Consider the following 19553-nt stretch of genomic DNA (forward strand, 5'->3'; position numbering starts at 1 on the left):
ATGAATTTTGAAGCCTAAAACTAACTGGTTATGGTTTTGAGACTCTTCTTAAAACATACTTGTATCAGAGAGTTTTTCCTGCTTTTACTTTCCCTTGAATTGTTTTATTTCCCTTCGAATTGCTCTGTATTGGTTTTTATATACCTGATTGTTTTATCTGTTTTTCTTCCCTTTGAAATCTATTAATATTAATAATATCTATTAATATCTATTTAATTGATCTTTTTACCGTCTTTTCATGAACGATTAACTTTCTCTCCAGGGTGAAATGGTACGCTCCACTTTAGGGGTGCCTGAAATCGTAGAATCGTAGTGTAAGATTCTTCCTGAAATAACTTTACGTGATTTCTGGGTGGAGAATCGTGGGTCTTGGTTTTCATGTATTCAGTAGCTGAAGGAGACAGTTGCTTGGTGTCGGAGCAGATCCCAGAGGACAGAAAAAAAAAAATCACACACACACACACACACACACACACACACACAGAGGGATGCTGCATCTCTCCCACTACAAATCTGTTTCTGCTTTCGCCAAGTGACAAAAAAAAAAAAAACCCCACCACAGGACTAGAACTGTGTTGCTTGTGTTGTTGCTGTGGGCCTGGAGGCTTTGCGCGATCCTGCTGGAGAAACTTAGGCTGGCAGTCTTTTTTTCATTTATTTCTTACAGACAGACCTTTATGTCATTTCTTTTTGCGAGCTTACAAGCTTCACTTGTGTTTGCCTGTCTAATACTTTCTGACTTGTGTCTCGATTTAATTCCTCTTTGGCCTTAATCTCGATGTTTTCTTATTCACTGTACAACATGGAACTCTGAAACGTTTGTTGAACTTAGGTCTTATTTAAGGATCTTATCACTTAAGTTTTCATATATTTGAGCCCTGAGAGGCTTGTTTACTTTAAAAGAAGAGAAGGAAGACTGTGATAAGATGATTTCAGCTTGTTTTTTTCTAGAGCTGAAAGAAGGAGAAGAAGAAAAAGGCAGATTACACTTGATCCTAGAAAGAATTCCTGGTGTTGATTTGTGTCAGCTAGAACATTTCATCAGCGGTAAATTCACTCAGTTTTTATAGAGAATCTGAGCTTTAGGACTTTAAACAGACAAAAAAATGACCTGATAAGCTGAGATTTTTACAGTAAAGCCAAACCCCCGATTATGTTTTTTATTTTGTTATTATGTCTTCAGGTTGTCCCTCCATCCGTCCCATTCTTGTGGACATGATATCTCAGTAACGCCTCGATGGAACTTCTTCAAATTTTACACAAACATTCACCAGGACCCAAGGATGAACTGATTAGACTTTGGTGATCAAAGGTCAACGTCACTGTGACCTCACAAAACACATGAACTCACAAATACATAGACTAATTATGACACAATTTAAGTCAAATGTCTATAAGGAAAAAGTGAAAAGATGACATTTTGTATCCAAAAGGTCAAAGGTCAATTTCACTGTGACATCATAATGTTCAGCAAAAGCATGTCTGGTCATTATCCAACACGGTAACTCAGGGAGGCTGAGACTGTGACTATATATCCTGGGACTTGGCTGGTTGGTGGAGGGATACAACCACGAGGCGGTATGTAACCAAGGTTACTAGGCCCTTATTAGAAGTCCAGTTACCAGTTTATTAGTGAAATAAATAAATTCATATGTTTATGTGGCAGATGAATAAATAGGATAAATGATTTAAAATCTTAAATATCTTAATAAATAGGAAAAAATATTGATGTACACAAATTTCATTTATATCTGTCAAAAAAGGGTGTTTTATTACATTTCAAAGTGTGGTGAATGTGCCTTCCTCAAAGTGTACAAGATTCAGGTGACATGAGGGGTTCACCTGATGGTACTTAACCAATCAGACGCCGTCAGGGTGTACGTGTCATCGTGTTGAGGCGGCTACATGCTGACTTTTTGCTGCAGATATTTTTTGTGCAAGATATTTTGTCTTATCCCTGCTTTAATTGGCGCAGAGAGTCAAATCCTTTTTTTCCTTGCTGTGGATTGATTAGCAAACGGTGTATTCTGCAAAGGAAACGTGGGAAAACTGAAATCTCGACCGATGAGAGCCGTGTGATCTGCATTTGTGCCGGAGGATGTGTGTATATATAATGTTTGAGCCTCTGGCCTGGTCTTTTCTTTTCCTGCTTCTTTTCTTTGAATGGTCCCCTGGTTTCAAGATCTGCATGAAGACTTCTTCTGCTGGGATTCCTCCTGTTTTGTAAGGTGGAGGTGAATCTGAATCTTAGTGGCTGTGGCGAGCCAACCAACCAAAGGACTGTGATCTTTTCAATGATCAATGGGGATTTATTTTATAAACTGTGGTGTAATCTCATGTGTTCTCTTCTGATCAAGTCAATACAACACGCTTAAACTTACCTAGTGGTTGTGTGAGTCCTTTATTCTGTCACTCAATCCCTTTCTCCTGTAGCGGGTCTAGACCTTTGATTTACTGGTCCACAAGGTAATTAGTGCACTGATAAAATACATCTGTATCACCCAGTCTTTACCACTAACATTAAGAGCTGAGGCTGGTTACAGGTACATAAAAGTTTTTAGATGACTAATATTCTTTACTTTCTCTGCCTCCACAGGAGAGACTGGTGTTATCAGTCCTGCCACGTTTTGTAGTTTTGGAAATGATCAACGACATGACAAATGTAGAGGATGAACACCTCCAGCATCAGTTTCACAGAATCTACATCCACCGCTACGAGAATGTCAGGTGAGGCTGTGATACTGTCAGTTGGTTCAAACCCCCACCCACCCACCCACGGCAGCAGTTTAATGACAGCTGCCGGGGGGTGGGGGGGTGGGTGGGTGGGTGGGTGAGGCATGGCAGTTTGCTTGTGAAAACTTTCAAGGTAATATTGTGTCTGAAAAGTGAAAGTATATTTCAGAAGAGTGAGTTTGGAGCAGAGAGTTTGGCAGGGGCTGCAGGTGTATTTACTGTTGCCAGTTTCCTCTCCAGTGAAACTACCTGGCCACGGGTTGAACTGTGTACAAACACAGGTGTTTGCAGGTGCACCGGCTGGGCAGACCTCTGCACTGGTTGGAGAATGTTATGTTGAAACAGGAAAAGGCTCAAACATAAAGCGTTGACGCTGTTGTCACTATCATATCATTGTGTAGCTGCCGCACTAAGACTTCCCTCAGCGGTCCCAAACCAGGAACACACACATCTTTACGAGAACATACTGACGGCAATGAAGCGCAGCAATAAGCAATGTGTGAGTCAAGCTCAGTCTGAAGAGGTCTAATCAGCCCAAATACCTGAAAACACCTGTGTGGGTTCACCTGTGCGAACGGGATGAAAGCATCGTTAGTGTCATCACTTCCACCTGCTACCTCCAGTTCCTTCTACATATTCTGATGTAGTTTCACCTTTTCACTCAGTGATCATTTGTTTTCTTGACTGAGCTTTAACCAGATGTACTTTTCTAAAATTGACTAAATCCTAAACCTGCCCCTTGACTGTAACTCTCAATATCTGCAACATGTTTTACAAAAACTGGAACATGAGCTTCACATAAAAATGTGATGTGCTCATCGTACAGACTGGTATCAGACTGCGGTGGCCGGGTGGTGTTCAGTAACACCCAGTAAAATCCAGCCTCCTCTTTAACATCCACGCATTCTTCTGAAGCAGTTCTAGCACAAGAGAAATCAAATGCTGACCATTGGTGTATGATGAATAGTAATAATTAATTGATAGAGTCTGATACTGATTCTGCTGTAAGTCTCAGTCTGGGTCTGGATCTGGATCTGGATCTGGATCTGGATCTGTCTGAGACCTGCAGATCAGTGTCTCTGTAGTGATGTTTGATCAGAGTGAGGTCACAGCTGATTGAAAGGAGAGCTTCACAGGGAAAACACCAACATTTAAATGTAAATTTAAAAGTGTTTTGATGGTTGTTAAAGAACTGACCTGGATATTAAAGTGACATTTCCGTATTTTATTCAGCATTCTTTTCGCAGATGTTAAAGGCTTCACAAACCTCTCCACGACGCTGTCCGCGCAGGAGCTGGTGCGAATGTTGAATGAACTCTTTGCACGCTTCGACCGCCTCGCACACGTAAGTCGCTTAACCTTTGACCCCATTTTTTTTTACCCTAATTTCTTTTTTCTTTTTTTTGTCAGTGAGTTTTTTAATGATCACCCAGGCTTTAAAGTTGGCTTTGTTTTTTGTTTTTTTTTAACAAATCACAACTGTGAGGTAGAGAGACTCTGATTTAGACCAAAACATCTTTTCATCAGTTCAAGGTCCATATTTCCCTCTTCTTCTGTGTTTTATTTAAAGTGTTGATCCATAAGAAGATATATTTGTGGTTTTGAGAACCAAAAACCATCTGAGTGTAGTTTTACATCTCCTCTCTCAGGCTTCTCTCTGGAGCTCTAGTAACAACAGGTCAGTGAGCCAATCAGAAGAGAGGAGGCTCTGAGCCTCTCTTCTGATTGGCTGACTGTTTTCTGAGTGATCCAATAAAAATATAGCAGATTTCAGGTAAACACTCAGAGAAACCAGATCCTGCAGGGCTGGATGGTGGGTCCAGGTGGTTGGGAGAACGTTAGTTTTCCGCACTCTTGTAGAAAAAGAAGTCAAAGCCGGATCTGACTGTGTCTTTTCTGGAGGTCTTCTTCTCCCTCTCAGTGCTCATGAAAGCTAAATAAAGACACCAGAAGCCAGGATAAATATTTTCTTCAGAGTGAGTAACAGATTGAATGTTCACTCTGTAAGACTTGTATGTTTGTCTGATATTAGATTGAGGAGCGTTTCAGACCGTCACGCTCGATCAGTCAGGATTTCACAGTCGACACGTTCATGCAGAACTGACCTGACGGGGAAATTGTTTTCACATTTATTTTTTTTTTTATAATTTCTATTTTAGATCACACATGGTGGATTTAATGAGTTAATAAACATGGGGTGTGTTTGTCTGCTGACTGATCCGGCCGTTGTGTTGCAGGAGCACCACTGTCTACGAATAAAGATCCTGGGGGACTGTTACTACTGTGTGTCTGGTCTTCCTGAGCCCAGACAGGACCACGCCCACTGCTGTGTGGAGATGGGCCTCAGCATGATCAAAACCATCAGGTACTTTTCTTCTTCTTCCATACTGTTTCTGTTCACTTATTTTTAACCGCACAGCTGTAGGGATTTCATCTCACTTTTGACTGTTGAACTGTTGAATGAGTTTCCATCATATTTAGACTCTCTGTCTGGTGTAGTGTAGCGATGGTACTATCAGTACATCACTGTGATACTGAAGGAATTACATGGAGTGTATGTGGAGTGGATTTAAGGGTGTGTGTGTATGATGGAAATCAAAGGTAATGACATCCTGGGAAAATCTAAGCCTCACAGAATCTAGAGTATGGAAGCATGCAGTACAGTGCTGTTGCCATAAGCTGTGTCCCGATTCAGCATGCATTGAAGACCGACTAGGCGGTCCCGTTCTGAAGGCTCCCTCGGATGTGGCCGAGAAAAATGTGTCCTCCTTTTCCCAAGATTCATTGCGCGCTGGTAATGAAAATAATACGGCAGCAAACAGAGAGCCTGAGGATTACACCTTTATATGTAAGTATTGCGTTTCAGCTCAGTTCAACAGCTAACCGTACAGCTGTTAAAACCACGGGCCTTAAAAAAAGTTAACATGTTTTCAAGGTTGCTAGGCGACAGGAGCTGCACTTTGCGACACAACGGTAAGGGGCGAAGCGAAAACCCTCCGTAGGCCAGACCGTCTTATTTCAGTTCGGTTGGTGTGGCCCCTGCGTAGACCACGTCCCCTGAAGGATGCGGCCCCTGAACTGGGACGCAGCTGTAGAGTCAGTAGGTTTATTCAGGATACTCCTTGAGCCGGAGTCTTTCAGCCTGTAGTTCATAGTTTGTAATTTAAGTTTGGTGAATCTGCACCAGGAAAGTCAGTCTGCAGTCACTGTTGGATCTAGTGACGATTTCTTAATGGATTTTTATCTGTGATTTATTCATATTGCTGCCAGTGTGTGTGTGTGTGTGTGTGTGTGTGTGTGTGTGTGTGTGTTCAGAATTGACAACAGTCAGTTTAAGAACCTATAGAATATTGAACTCTGGTCCAGTTGCAGTTCTTATCTGCAAATATGTGGAACCAGAGAAGCAGGACACTCATGGACTGTTTCTCTGTGACTTTAAAGGAATTAGCTTAAAAAAAAAAAGTATTTTCCCCCGAGGTGTTGGACGACAGTGCTGTTATCTGTAAATTGCTTTTATCTTGTTTCTCACGGTGCTCAGTGCAGCAGTTCTGTGATCTGAATGAAGCTTCCCTGCCATGTTTGCAAGAGCAAGAATCTGCCTGTGGCTGCGTTTCTGCAGAATATCAGTAACAAATAATGCATGCAATCACACGCTCCAACCATATCACACATGCACACATCACTGAGAGGGGAGGAGAAACATTTTTAGTGATGGATCGTATTTTTTTTTTTTTAAATTACACAACCAGGGCTTAAGAGATCTCATGAGCTCAGGAATCCTGACACATAACTGACAGAGTAATCTTCAGATCATGTAAGAAGAGAGCGCTGCAGCAGAAACAAAGTTTCCAGTCACTCACTCACTCACTCACTCACAGCACACACCCACTGCAGATACTGATACTGAACAGGCTCACAGACAGTGGTTTCATTATGATTACCTGCAGCATTTTGAGCTGAGTACAGGCAGACACTGTGTGCTGCAACACGTCTGCTGCGTCTTATCCTCCTGCTGCACAACATGTCTTTTCTCTGCCTTTTTTTTTTTTGCTGCCGTCACGTGTGAAAAATCAGCGAGACACTGAATCTGTAAACCGCGCGACGCAGCTGTGAGGAGTGAGACGCACGTGTCACGCAGTGTTCCCGCCGTTAGTGTGAAGCTCACTGAGCGCTAATGATTTTATTGCTGGCGTTTTCGACTAAAACAATTAAAAGATGAAATCACTGGCGTTTACTCATGGCGATTGACCAACCGACCGCTCATCAGAAGGTCGGCGGTTCGATACCCGGCTCCTCCAGTCCTCGTATCAAAATGTCCTTGGGCAAGATACTGAACTCCAAATCGCCCCTGATGGCTGTTCCATCAGTGTGTGATGTGTGGCGTGTGAATGGGTGATTGTGGCGTGTATTGTTTGAGCGCTCTCTGACACGACTACTCTGCGTCTTTACATCTGCTCTTCAGTACGTGTCAATGCCAGGAGCAGCATTAAGTCTTTGGTGTGTAACTGTTGCTATAATTAATGAGTGTGAACAGTATTTTTGTTAATCAATCAATCAATCAATCAGATCCCCCCTTCCCTCTCTCTGACACACACACACACACACACGCACACACACACAAACACACACACAGTCAACCCCATCTACACACAGAGCACTAAGTGATAAAAACAATAAAAATTGATAAAAGACTAACAGGAACTGAGGAAACACTATCGTGAATCTCATGAATTTGCACTGAGGAAACACTGAAGACTGGAAAGCAAAGATGAAGATATAACGATAAAGATAAAATACTAAAATGCTAAAAAGAGAGGAAATGTTTGGAAGTGAGTAAAACCAGAAATAAAAGTAGAAATAAAATAAATAACCTGAAATAAAAGTTGGGTATTAAAAGGAAAACAGTCCAGTCCAGGACATAGCAGTAAAGCTGCTTAGAATATATAAAAAAATAGACAGATAAATAAAGAATATTCAAGAATAAGCCAAACTAAATAGGTAGGTCTTGAGTTTGCTTTTTAAAATATCAACACTTCTTGCTGTTAAAAAGGGAAAGTGAGAGCAGCAGAGTGATGAGTGAGTGTGTTCTGTGCACATTTTTCAATCCATGCATAAAAATCCTGAGTGGAAATGTTGGATAAGTTGAAATATCACAAAAAAAGTTTGACAAAAGAAGTTGGTGTTTCGACAAAATAAAGAGCAGTGGAAACAGACAGAGTTAAGAAATCATGACGTAGATTAAAAACTGCTAAAAGTAAATTGTGTCTCATGTCACTGTTGACACTGTTATCCGTCTTATGCTTTGAGTTGCCATGAATCACACTTTAAGTTAACAGCGGCCACCGCTGTGTCTCTGACCTCTGACCTCTGAGCTCTGCAGGAAGGGAAGACCTTCCCTGCTGAGTCAGTAAAGTATCACATCACCATCATCATCATCATTATGACTAGCTGCAGTTAGTTTGAGTTTGTTTCCAGCCCCCCCCCCCTCCTGGGTGTTGTTCTACAGTCGACTGACTTAAAGCACCTGTCACAAACTCCCAGGATGCCTTTCACCTTGCATTCATCGCTGCTGTTATGAAGCATGAAATGAGGCCTGGAGGCAGGAACGGGCGTGACTACCTCGTCACGCTTCACACACTTTTTTTTTTTTATCAGCCTTGGTTTTTCGTGCGTTTATTGTGCTCAGGGATAATAAAGTATGAAATGAGAAACAAATGAATGAACGAGTGTGAAAAGTTGTTTCTCTCCTCTTTTTCTGGGCTTATTGATACATGTGAAATGTATTGTGTTCATTTCTTGGTGGTTTTGTGAACGACGCTGGTCCATCACTGTTATTTGTGTTCTGTTTCGCCGAAGGTAATTTTCATGTATATTCATTTGCTGACACTGTACACACTGTAGAAGTTACCTCTAGAAAATTTTAGCCCTTTTACTCAAGAGCACAAAACTTAAAGCTCCATGTTTTCCTCTTCTTCTGTGTTTTATTTGAAGTGTTGATCCATCAGAAGATACATTTGTGGTTTTAAGAACAAAAAACCATCTCAGTGTAGTTTTACGTCTCCTCACTCAGGCTTCTTTCTGGAGCTCTAGTAACAACAGGTCAGTGAGCCAATCAGAAGAGAGGAGGCACTGAGCCTCTCCTCTGATTAGCTGACTGTTTTCTGAGTGAGCCAATAAAAATATAGTAGATTTCAGGTAAACACTCAGAGAAATCAAATCCTGCAAGGTTGGATGGTGGGTCCAGGTGGGCGGGGCTTGGAGCATGGCTGAGAGTGGTGACTGTTTTGTTGTGACATCACAAAGTTTCAGAAGTCCTGACAGCTGGTTTTAAGGCTCAGTGTCTGAATACAGGCTGTGTGCATTTCTCTGTGTCTTTGATACTTTCACAGTATTGATATAGAACAGGAAAAAGACTGAATCATGCGCTTTACATTCATTCATTCATCTGCTCAGGATGAATAGATGAATGAACTTCTTGTTAGAGATCCTCCTGCTCCTCCTGATGGTTACTTTGTAAAACCTGAACCAGGCTCATTGTGTTTCCTCCAGATACGTCAGATCGCGTACGAAACACGACATCGACATGCGCATCGGGATCCACTCGGGCTCGGTGCTCTGCGGCGTGCTGGGACTCAGGAAGTGGCAGTTTGACGTCTGGTCCTGGGACGTGGACATCGCCAACAAGCTGGAGTCTGGAGGGATCCCAGGGTGAGTGGACGAGACACACCTCCTCCGGGTGCTGATGCAGCTCAGCTGGTAAACAAGCAGGGTTGGGATCAAATTATGTAAGTAAATAAAAAAATATGAATTGTCTCTTGAAGAAAAACACATTTTTGCCTCAGAGCCCAAACAAAAAAACTAAATATCTTATTCGTGGAGAACTTAGTGAGATAATTTCTTCAGAGTAAATGTGTGCGGAGATGTGCAGATGGGAATAAATTTGTGTTTGTTGGGGCAGTTTAGCACATCGTAATGGGATGTTTTTGCTTTTTCCACTTTAAAGTATTTTTCTGCCAAATTATCTCAGTTTTTTTTTCACTCTGATGTTCCTGTTTGGCCTGGAGAGGCAGGACGGGATTACTTCTCTAACTGCTGGTTTTAAATATCCTGCCAGCATCTGTTGTTGAGCCACACTGTAACCCCGACCTGGGCTCTTCATTCAACTCAGTTGCATAACACAGATGGATGAAGCTGCAGTGTCTGAGCCGCAGACAGAAGATCTCCAACTGTCTGATAGGAACATATGCAGGAACATGGTGGACCTGACCTCTGAGTTCAGTGACCTGACACTGTCCAGGATTTCATTCACACCTGCACATGTCACTGATTGGCTGCTCTCCTCTGACTGATGGTGTCACTGTCATCACCTGCAGACTCTTCTAACATACAGACCCTTGTTATATTTGTGAACTGAATGGGAGGATTTGGCTTGAAAAGTAATTTAAAGCTCCATATTTTCCTCTTCTACTGTCTTTTATTCTTATTAAAGAACTAAACCATCTGAGTGTAGTTTTACATCTCCTCTCTCAGGCTTCTCTCTGGAGCTCTAGTAACAACAGGTCAGTGAGCCAATCAGAAGAGAGGAGGCTCTGACCCTCTCTTCTGATTGGCTGGCTGTTTTGTGAGTGATCCAATAAAAATATAGCAGATTTCAGGTAAACACTCAGAGAAACCAAATCCTGCAAGGTTGGATGGTGGGTCCAGGTGGGCGGGGCTTGGGGCATGGCTGAGAGAGGTGACTGCTTTGTTGTGACATCACAAAGTTCCAGAAGTCCTGACGGCTGGTTTTAAGGCTCAGTTTCTGAATACAGACTGTGAGCATTTCTCTGTGGACTGAGGCTTTGATACTTTCACAGTATTAATACAGAACCTAGACCTGATCTATAATCAAACAACACATGGACATCTAACTTTAGACTATATGGGACCTTTAAAGTTGTATTTTTCTAAATTGAAAAATAAATGTAACTGGACCTTCTCTGTCCTGTTCCAGGCGGATCCACATCTCCAAAGCCGCTCTGGACTGTTTAAACGGAGACTACGAGGTGGAGGAGGGCCACGGGAAGGACCGCAACGACTTCCTCCGCCGCCACAACATCGAGACGTACCTCATCAAGCAGCCGGAGGAGAGTCTGCTCACGCTGCCCGAGGACATCATGAAGGAGGCGGCCAGCTCGGCCGACCGCCGCGCCAGCAGCGCCACCTTCAACGAGGCGTCTTGGAGCCCCGAGCTTCCCTTCGACAACATCGTGGGGAAACAGAACGTAAGTCCCGCCGCTTGCCTGTGATTCAAGTCATGTTGTGCACTTTGTCACACTGAAAGAACGTCTGTCTGAATGACAAACCTGTTCTGCAACCAAGGATTAAAACTTCTATTTCAATTTCAAGAAGGACACATGTTAAACTTATACATCTACCAAAATATTTTAAGTTTGGTAAACTCTTTAAGCAAAATGAAACAAACAGCTCTTCACTTTGGCATGAGGAGGTTTGTTAAGACGGACATTTTTTACAGTGCACTGGATCTTCTCACTTGTCTTCGCCTGTTTGTTGGTTGTTCTCCCTTTTTTATTTATGTATTTTTGTTTTCCTGGGAATGAGTGGACGGCCTCCGGCGGAGAGATTGTGTTACCGTGGTAACGCGTCAGCCTGCCTGTCTGTCAGGATGACGAGCTTCTGATTGTGTGTCTCATTGAAACATCCTCCTCATTCCCTCTTCATCTGTCTGCGTTCCTGTCCACCCATAACAACAAATCAGCCCCCAGAGGCGTCATGGTGACATTTTCTGGGTTTTATTTTCTAAGCACAGTGTGTAGAGGATGTGGGTTTGAGCTGCTCATCCCAAAACTTTAGGAATTCAGGAAATTAAAGGCAAACAATATGTAGCTGTAGTCCCATGTTTTATAAAATTATTATATTTTGTGCAGCATAAAACCTGAACGCTGTGGACTGTGATCCACTGTCCTGGTCTCACAGAGGACTCTGAATCAGCTGCAGCTGTTTGATCGTTACGGAGGTCGCGTAGTTTAATTCCTGATGTTTATTTTATAATTGCCTTCCAGTGGATGACAAGCTGACTAAGTTCAGCGTGTGCGGTTCACCATGAAGCAGATCAGGCTCAGGGTCAGCTTTATTTATTCACTCTCCTGGGCGTCGTTCCAGAAAAATGTCAGTCCCACGCCGGCACTGCCACAAGTCACTCACAGACTGTTCCCCCCACAATCTCAGACATGTCATCATACATAATATCTCAGGCGAGCGGGGAGGGAGGGGTAGGGGGGTAAAGCTGCATATTCAGGCCATATTTGCAACCTCAGATGGGATTGAAGGGACGAGCTGTTGGAGGACACCCAGCACACACACACACACACACACACAAAAAGAAAAACATGCTGCTTGGCCGGGACTCAATGTTCCTCCACCAGAACCAGAACTTTCTACAACCTGCTCCTCCAGGCTGTTCTCGTCTCATCAGAACCATTTCAGAAAGATAGCTAATAAATACATCAGTAGGTTGTTTCAAAGACGCGGATAAAGACAATGCAGATGCTAATTCAGCTATGACTCATGGGAGCAGGACCCAGAGGAGCGAGGGCTTCTTCCTTTGGATGCCTCATTTATGAGCTTATGGGTCTCATGGACTCTGAGGTCAGACAACCTGCAAAAGATGATGAACCTGGATGAACCCTGCCATGTAATTCATGTTTTGAGGGAATATTGTAGAGGGTAAATTCATCTAAAAGCAGAAATAAAAAACGTGTTTATCAAGTGAATTAAGCACCAACAGATTTACTGTAACTCAGAGGTGAATTTTTCTCTCACTTGTGCCCCCGATGACTGTTTTGACATACTGTATATTGACACTATCAACATGTCTTTATAACATTAGACGTCATTAGTGTTTCTGTTGGATGTCCTGCAGCGGCGAGCTGACTCTCGTGTACGTACCTTCTCCCCGGCGAGGCCTGTCAGGAGCTCACAGCGTTTTGACGAAACGGCGTGTTTGGATTCAGAGGAATGTTATTTCTAAAAAGTGCCACTTCTTTGTCTCTGGCACAATGAAAGCCCGTCAGGACAGTAGTATCAAAGCGCGGCTCTTTGCATATCAAAGGCTCCTCAGAGGAGTTTTGAAGTGTCTTTTATGTCGTTGTGTGACTCTGCTCGGAGCTGAACTTCTCCCTCTCCGGTGGTGTTCTGTCTGTCCGCTCTCCCTTCCTGTTGGTCCCATTCACTTTTCAGCATCACTGGATTCAGGACAAGGTAGAATATTAGGGCATGTGTGTGTGTCTGTGTGTGTGTGTGTGTGTGTGTGTGTGTGTGTGTGGAGGAAGTAACCGAGGCAGAGGAGTGAGTGAAGAGGAGAAAAAGAGAGGGAGTGTGTGTTGTAGTGATGTTCTGTTACAGTCAGGTCCATAAGTATTTGGACATTGACACATTTTTATTTTTTTATTTTGTCTCTTTACACCGCCACAGTAGATTGAAATGAAGCAGTCAATAGGTGGTTTAAGTCTCTCAGCTTTAATTCAATGTGTTTAACAGAAATATTGCATTAACTGTGAATAATAACAACTACATCGATACATACTGCCCCGTTTTCAGAGGCTCAAAAGAAATTGGACAAACAAAAATTGTAAATATAAGCATTATTTTTAATATTTGGAGGAAAATCCTTTGCAGTCATTCACTTGGCCATTAAAGAATATTCCATTTCTTTGCCTTGAGAAGCTCTTGGGTTGCTTTTGTAGTATGTTTCTGGTCATTATCCGTCGGCACTGTGAAGCGCCTTCCTATTAGTTTTGCAGCATTTGTCTGAATGTGAGCAGATAGTAGCTCTATACACTTCAGACTTCATTCTGCTACTTCTATCAGCAGTCACATCATCAATAAACACCAGTGAGCCAGTTCCATCGGCAGCCATACACGCCCATGCCACAACACTGCCTCCACCGTGTCCGACAGGCGATGCGTTTCGGATCATGAGCCATTCCTTTCCTACTCCACACTTTCAGTTCATCTTTGTTTCATCTGTCCAACGAACCTTGTTCCAAAACCGGGAAGGCTTTTTCAGATGTTTTCAGAAGTCTAATGGCCTTCCTGTTCTTTAGTGTTGCCAGTGGTTTGCACCTTGTTGTAAACTCTATGTACTTGGATTCATGAAGGCGTCTCTCGATTGCAGACTTTGACAGTGACACGCCCAGAGACACACCTCGCCCAGAGTATTCTTGATTTCAGTAGATGTAATGAGGAGGTTTTTCTTCACCAAGGAAAGAAATCTGTGATCATCCACTTTGGATGCTGTCTTCTGTCTGTCTGAGGGTTGCAGCCTAATGATGGCCTCCTTCACTCGCAGTGACACCTCTTTGGACCGCATGCTGAGAATTCCAGGGACCAAATAGCAAATGCAAATTCAACATTTGTAATGAGCTCCAGACCTTTTATCTGCTTAATTTGTCACGGTATAACGAGGGAACAGGACACACCTGGCCGTAGAACTGCTCGTCAGTCAGTTGTCCAATTATATTATACTATTAAACACCGTGAATTAAAGCTGAGAGACTATACTTAAATCACATATTGACTGCTTTGTTTCCAAATCTATTGTCTTGGTGTAAAGAGACAAAAAAAAGAAGAAAAAAAGAAAAAAGGTGTCACTGTCCAAATAATCAGGACCTGACTGTATGTAGGAGTGTGTGAAAACAATGACATACTTACAGAGTTTGTCCCTCCTACAGTCCAAAGTCCAAACATATTTCATTTATAATTGTGTAAAATGGAGAAAAGCAGAATCTCCTCGCATTTGAGGACAGCTGGGTATCATCTTTGATATTGATACTGATATCAAGACCTTGATTTCGGTACTGATTCTTAATGATACTTTTTTGGATACCAATTTTATCAAATCCATTTTGCCAAAAAATAAAATGACATTAAACATTACGTTACAAATTTTAGCTTGGTTTCTTTACACACTCAAAAGTGTTTGTGTAAATGAACAGCCAATCACCAGCATCATTAGATCTTGGTCCAAACATGCTGCATGCTCAGTTGCTCACTGATTCTAATGAGATTTATGCATTTACTCCTCATGGACCTTTCAGACAGGATGGGAGTTTTCGAAAACTTCTAGCAGGACACGTCACTATGAAGCGGGAAGCTCCCGCTGTGTTTACAGTCTAACGTTGAGTGTGCTAAGAAGCGAGTGTTAGCACTAGCTCCGCTAATGATAAAAAGAAGGGGAGCAGTAAGGAAGAAAGAAGCTGTGGCAGCTTGGGCTCCATTTCCACAGCGACCGGCATCAAACCAATTATTTGGTCGGTTCATAAAAGTTCGATACCCAGCTTTGCATTTGAGAGAAAGAATGTTTGGTATGTTTGCTTTAATTGATTGATCATCAGTTATCAAAATAGTCGCAGATTAATTTTCTTGTGATCAAATATCTATTTCTTCTACACACACACAACTATACTAAAAATAAATGATTATTTCCTGTCGTGTTAAACTGTAGTTGGTGATTGTTAGTATCAACAATAATCTGAATGTGACTCCTTATTCAGCGAGTACAGTGACAGGAGGTAGAGTTATAGTACAGGTTACATAATGACATGGACAATAGGAACTTCCATTAACTGCTGTCTGATAACCGCCATAAAGCAGTGTTTAGTATCTGTGGCCAACCATTATCCTCCATCATCCTGTTTTTCGTTGTGAAGCACTCTGATAACCACTGACATCATATCCTGTCTGCCGCCATGGTCACTGGAAACTGTCGTCCATCCGGGACTGATTGCCGTAATCAAACCCCAGAAGATTCGTCCTCGGATCTCCGGCCCTGAAATCGGACTCCCAGCTCTGCGGAGGCTCTCTGCACTACCGGCTGAGTGGTTCTGTCTTTACCTCTTTCATGCTTCGCTGTGTGCCTGCTGGCTCCCATGATGCACAGCACTGTCACAGTGCTTTCACCTCAAAGGAGGTTGTGTGTCTCCTCAGAAGACCCACTTACTCTAAACCATGAAATCCAAGCCAAAAAGAAATGGGTTCATTTCCACGTTCCTGGTTTAGTTTCGGCCTGTGTTGGTGCCAGCTCTCTGAGACTAGTGCTTTCAGTTCTGCTGAAGAGAAGCCGTTCGATGTTTAAAATGAGAGGCCGCTCAGTCTCGTTCTGGACGCTCCATTCTTGCGTTAACACTCGCCCTCATTCACTCTGCATCCATTTGCCTGTTCACATTAGAGACTTGCCATATTCAAGGCTACAACACCAATTAACAAAATCATTTAAACATATTCTCTCTGCCATCAGCTCCAGCTCAGCTCCAGTCCTCGTATTAAATCCAATTAAAAGCTTTTATTTTTGTTTTAGATACCACAGCTCTTTTATGTGTTAATTTCAACTCACTTTATAGCTCCATATAGTCTAAAGGCAGATGTCCATGTGTTGTGTGATTATAGATCAGGTCTAGGTTCTATATTAATACTGTGAAAGTATCAAAGCCTCAGTCCACAGAGAAATGCACACAGCCTGTATTCAGAAACTGAGCCTTAAAACCAGCCGTCAGGACTTCTGGAACTTTGTGATGTCACAACAAAGCAGTCCCCGCTCTCAGCCATGCCCCAAGCCCCGCCCACCCACTCGCAAAACAGTCAGCCAATCAGAAGAGAGGAGGCTCTTCTTATGGATCAACACTTAAATTTAGATTTAAATTAAATGATTTTGAAGATACACACTTCAGAGGCCAGTAGCAGTCACACATCTTTATATTAGCACCCTGCTCACTGTCCTAACTTAACATAGGTACAACACGGGCAGATTATGAATACAATAACATTTATGCATTAATGAATATTTATGAATTTATATTTATGAATATAAACCATCATGACCATTTATCAGAATTGTTCTTTCATCATGCAGTGATGCAATGAGATTAGAATAGTTGTTTAAGTCGTCTGGACTTCACGTCTTCAAATAATTCATGTCATATTCAGTGTCCTTTTTCCTATTTATTAGATTTGGTATTTTATAGGTTTGAGGCTCTGCATTGGCCTGAATGCTACCATTAGCATGCACATTAGTGTGTGAACATGGCCCAGTTCCTCTGTTGGAACTTCTTTGTTTATTTTCATGTTACTTTTTGTTCTTTACTTCAGGTGGTGTTTTATACTGATTGTAAGTTTTTTTAATGGAACAATAAAGAATAAATGTTTTCTTTACATTAGCACATTAATGTTAGAAATAATGTCAGTTATTCTGTTGGGAACTCAACTAGAAATGTTGGTGGCCAGATGGCGGCGCTATATGGAAATTCAGGGGATCTTACAGCGGGTTTCAGTTCATTCTTTCTGGAAGATATTTCACTCTGCAGTACATTGTTGGTCCAGATCCTTCTTTTGCCCTGAAGCGTGTTTGTGGTTTACATAAACCGCCTGCTTGCTGTCCTGTGAAGAGCAGTGAATTGTGCTTTCTGGTGAATCCGTCACACTCATCAGACATGTGAGACATCCAGCTGATGAAAATCCTCTGACATTACTGTACGTGTTCACTCTGTCTGATCTTACACCCCCCCAACCCCCCAACCCCCCAACCCCCACCTCCACTTGCCCTTTTCCTAGCATCATATGTTGGCATTTCCAACAGATTGACGCCTTCTGTTATTAATATGTATCTTACATGTAACCCCATACCGCTTGCCCCCATACAGCCGAGCACTGCTTCGGGCGCTATCACACCGGCCAATATACAGAAGAGAAATGTCAGAGATGGAAGCATGTGGCCTTTAGGCTGTATGCTCCTTTAGGGAGGTGCACGTCAAAAACAATCAGGGCAGCACAGCTCATAACGCTGGCAGCCGTCCCCTCTGAGCCCCTGTGTCGTGAGTGGACGGCTGAGGGTCGGTAGCTCATTGAGGTTTTGAAGTGGTCTGTGAAGTATAAGATCCACCTTTGCCGATACGGAGCTGCACCCTCTTTGCTGTGATCCATGTCTGACCCTGCTGGTTCCAACAGAGGGTCTGTGTCAGAAGAAAAAAGAATGTTACACAGCTGCGCTCTTATTTTGAATTAAAGTGGAAATGCCTGAGTTTTTTCAGACAGAAGATGTGTCAGAATAGCTGTATAAAAAAATCTCAACCAATAGGATCAAAAAATAAGATGCGAGATTGTAGCTCCGTCGACATAAGGGAATATATAATATATATGTGACATTCACTGCAGTGTGGGAAGTAGGATTTTTCTAACTGAAACAAGTGATGGTGAAAATCAGTGGGGGAATGTTCTGGAGTTTCTTTAAAGTGTCACAAGGAAATGTTTTCATGTTTAAATCCAGTTGCTTTTCTGAACTGAGAAGACACTGATACATTATCAGTCTGTGATGTTCAAAGCGTTTTAGTTATTTAGTATTCTGCTTCAAGTCAGTGACTACCTACATACTCTTCCCAAAATGCCTTTTGATGAACCTGACGTCGGGGAGTTTTCAGTGCTGCAGATGTGAAGGTGGAGAGCACAGAGGCGACAGTAACAGAAGTGGGTTTCTACATGTTGTGCAATAGTAGGATTTGAAAATAAAACTCTTTGTTATATTAACAGTAGAGAACTGCAAGCAACTTCACAGCTCTTTATTTGTACAGATTAAATAAACTAGATAGAACATATTAATTAGTGAGCTTTAGAGGTGCTGGTGGTTTTCTTTGGCTCCGGTCCGACTGGCTTTTAAAGGTCCCATATTTTACACTTTTCCAGTGTTTAATTTTGAAGTGTGGATCCATAAGAAGATAATTTTGTGGTTTTAAGAAAACCAAAAACCATCTCAGTGTAGTTTTACATCTCCTCTCTCAGGCTTCTCTCTGGAGCTCTAGTAACAACAGGTCGGTGAGCCAATCAGAAGAGAGAAGGCTCTGAGCATTTCTTCTGATTGGCTGAATGTTTTCTGAATGACCTAATAAAAATATAAAACATTTCAGGTAAACACTCAGAGAAACCAAATCCTGCAAGGTTGGATGGTGGGTCCCGGTGGGCGGGGCTTGAGGCATGGCTGACAGGAGTGACTGCTTTGTTGTGACATCACAAAGTTCCAGAAGTCCTGACGGCTGGTTTTAAGGCTCAGTTTCTGAATACAGGCTGTGTGCATTTCTCTGTGGACTGAGGCTTTGATACTTTCACAGTATTAATATAGAACCTAGACCTGATCTATAATCAAACAATACATGGACATCTACCTTTATACAATATGGGACCTTTAAACTGTTACATTAACTGTATTCAGTAGTTAACTTGGACATTAAAACATGATCAAGTCCGAACCAGAATTGTCCTGTAAAGTCCTCCAGACTTAGTTCAGGTAGCAGATCACTAATTAAAAAGCTTTATGTAGCATTTCACATTCATATATAACTTCCCTGTATTCCTCAGTGAGATCATTCTGAAATAAACTGGTGTCATCACCATGAACTCGCCCTGGAACACACACATCTGAAGTATTTGATGTTCTTGTGATTTCACAAACCACTGTCCAATTGTCTCCATTATAATGAGGCTTGTGTATTTTCTGTGGCTGCTCCAGATATGTTAATCATTTGACACACGGGCCACGTGTTTCCATTCATATGCAAAAGAGGTTTTGTTGAGTTCAACTTCAACTTCAGTTCAACTCTCCCTCACTCCCTCCCTCTTCACTGTGTGTTGAGAGCAAAATCGGCTGCTTTACATTTAGTTAGTGCTCTTCTCTGCCAGAAACAGAAAGAAATAAAAGGCATGTGGAAAAGTTCCAAGCATTTACAACTTTTCATGGGTCTATTTTATTTTGTTTACATCCAATTTACTATTATCTG

General features: G+C 42.2%; 1 protein-coding gene across 2 annotated transcripts in view; it reads left to right on the plus strand.

The window, feature by feature from the left end:
- The window catches only part of adcy8 (adenylate cyclase 8 (brain)), a 90171-nt gene that overhangs the window by 40164 nt on the left and 30454 nt on the right, over window positions 1-19553 (plus strand). For both annotated transcript variants that reach the window (XM_056392321.1, XM_056392320.1), the window contains exons 3-7: window positions 2597-2727; window positions 3967-4078; window positions 4971-5098; window positions 9283-9441; window positions 10727-10997. In XM_056392321.1, the coding sequence (XP_056248296.1) occupies window positions 2597-2727; window positions 3967-4078; window positions 4971-5098; window positions 9283-9441; window positions 10727-10997 (801 nt within the window). The remainder of the gene's footprint in view (window positions 1-2596; window positions 2728-3966; window positions 4079-4970; window positions 5099-9282; window positions 9442-10726; window positions 10998-19553) is intronic.

This window comes from Seriola aureovittata, chromosome 12, assembly GCF_021018895.1.
Source record: "Seriola aureovittata isolate HTS-2021-v1 ecotype China chromosome 12, ASM2101889v1, whole genome shotgun sequence".
NCBI classification, from domain to species: Eukaryota; Metazoa; Chordata; class Actinopteri; order Carangiformes; family Carangidae; genus Seriola; species Seriola aureovittata.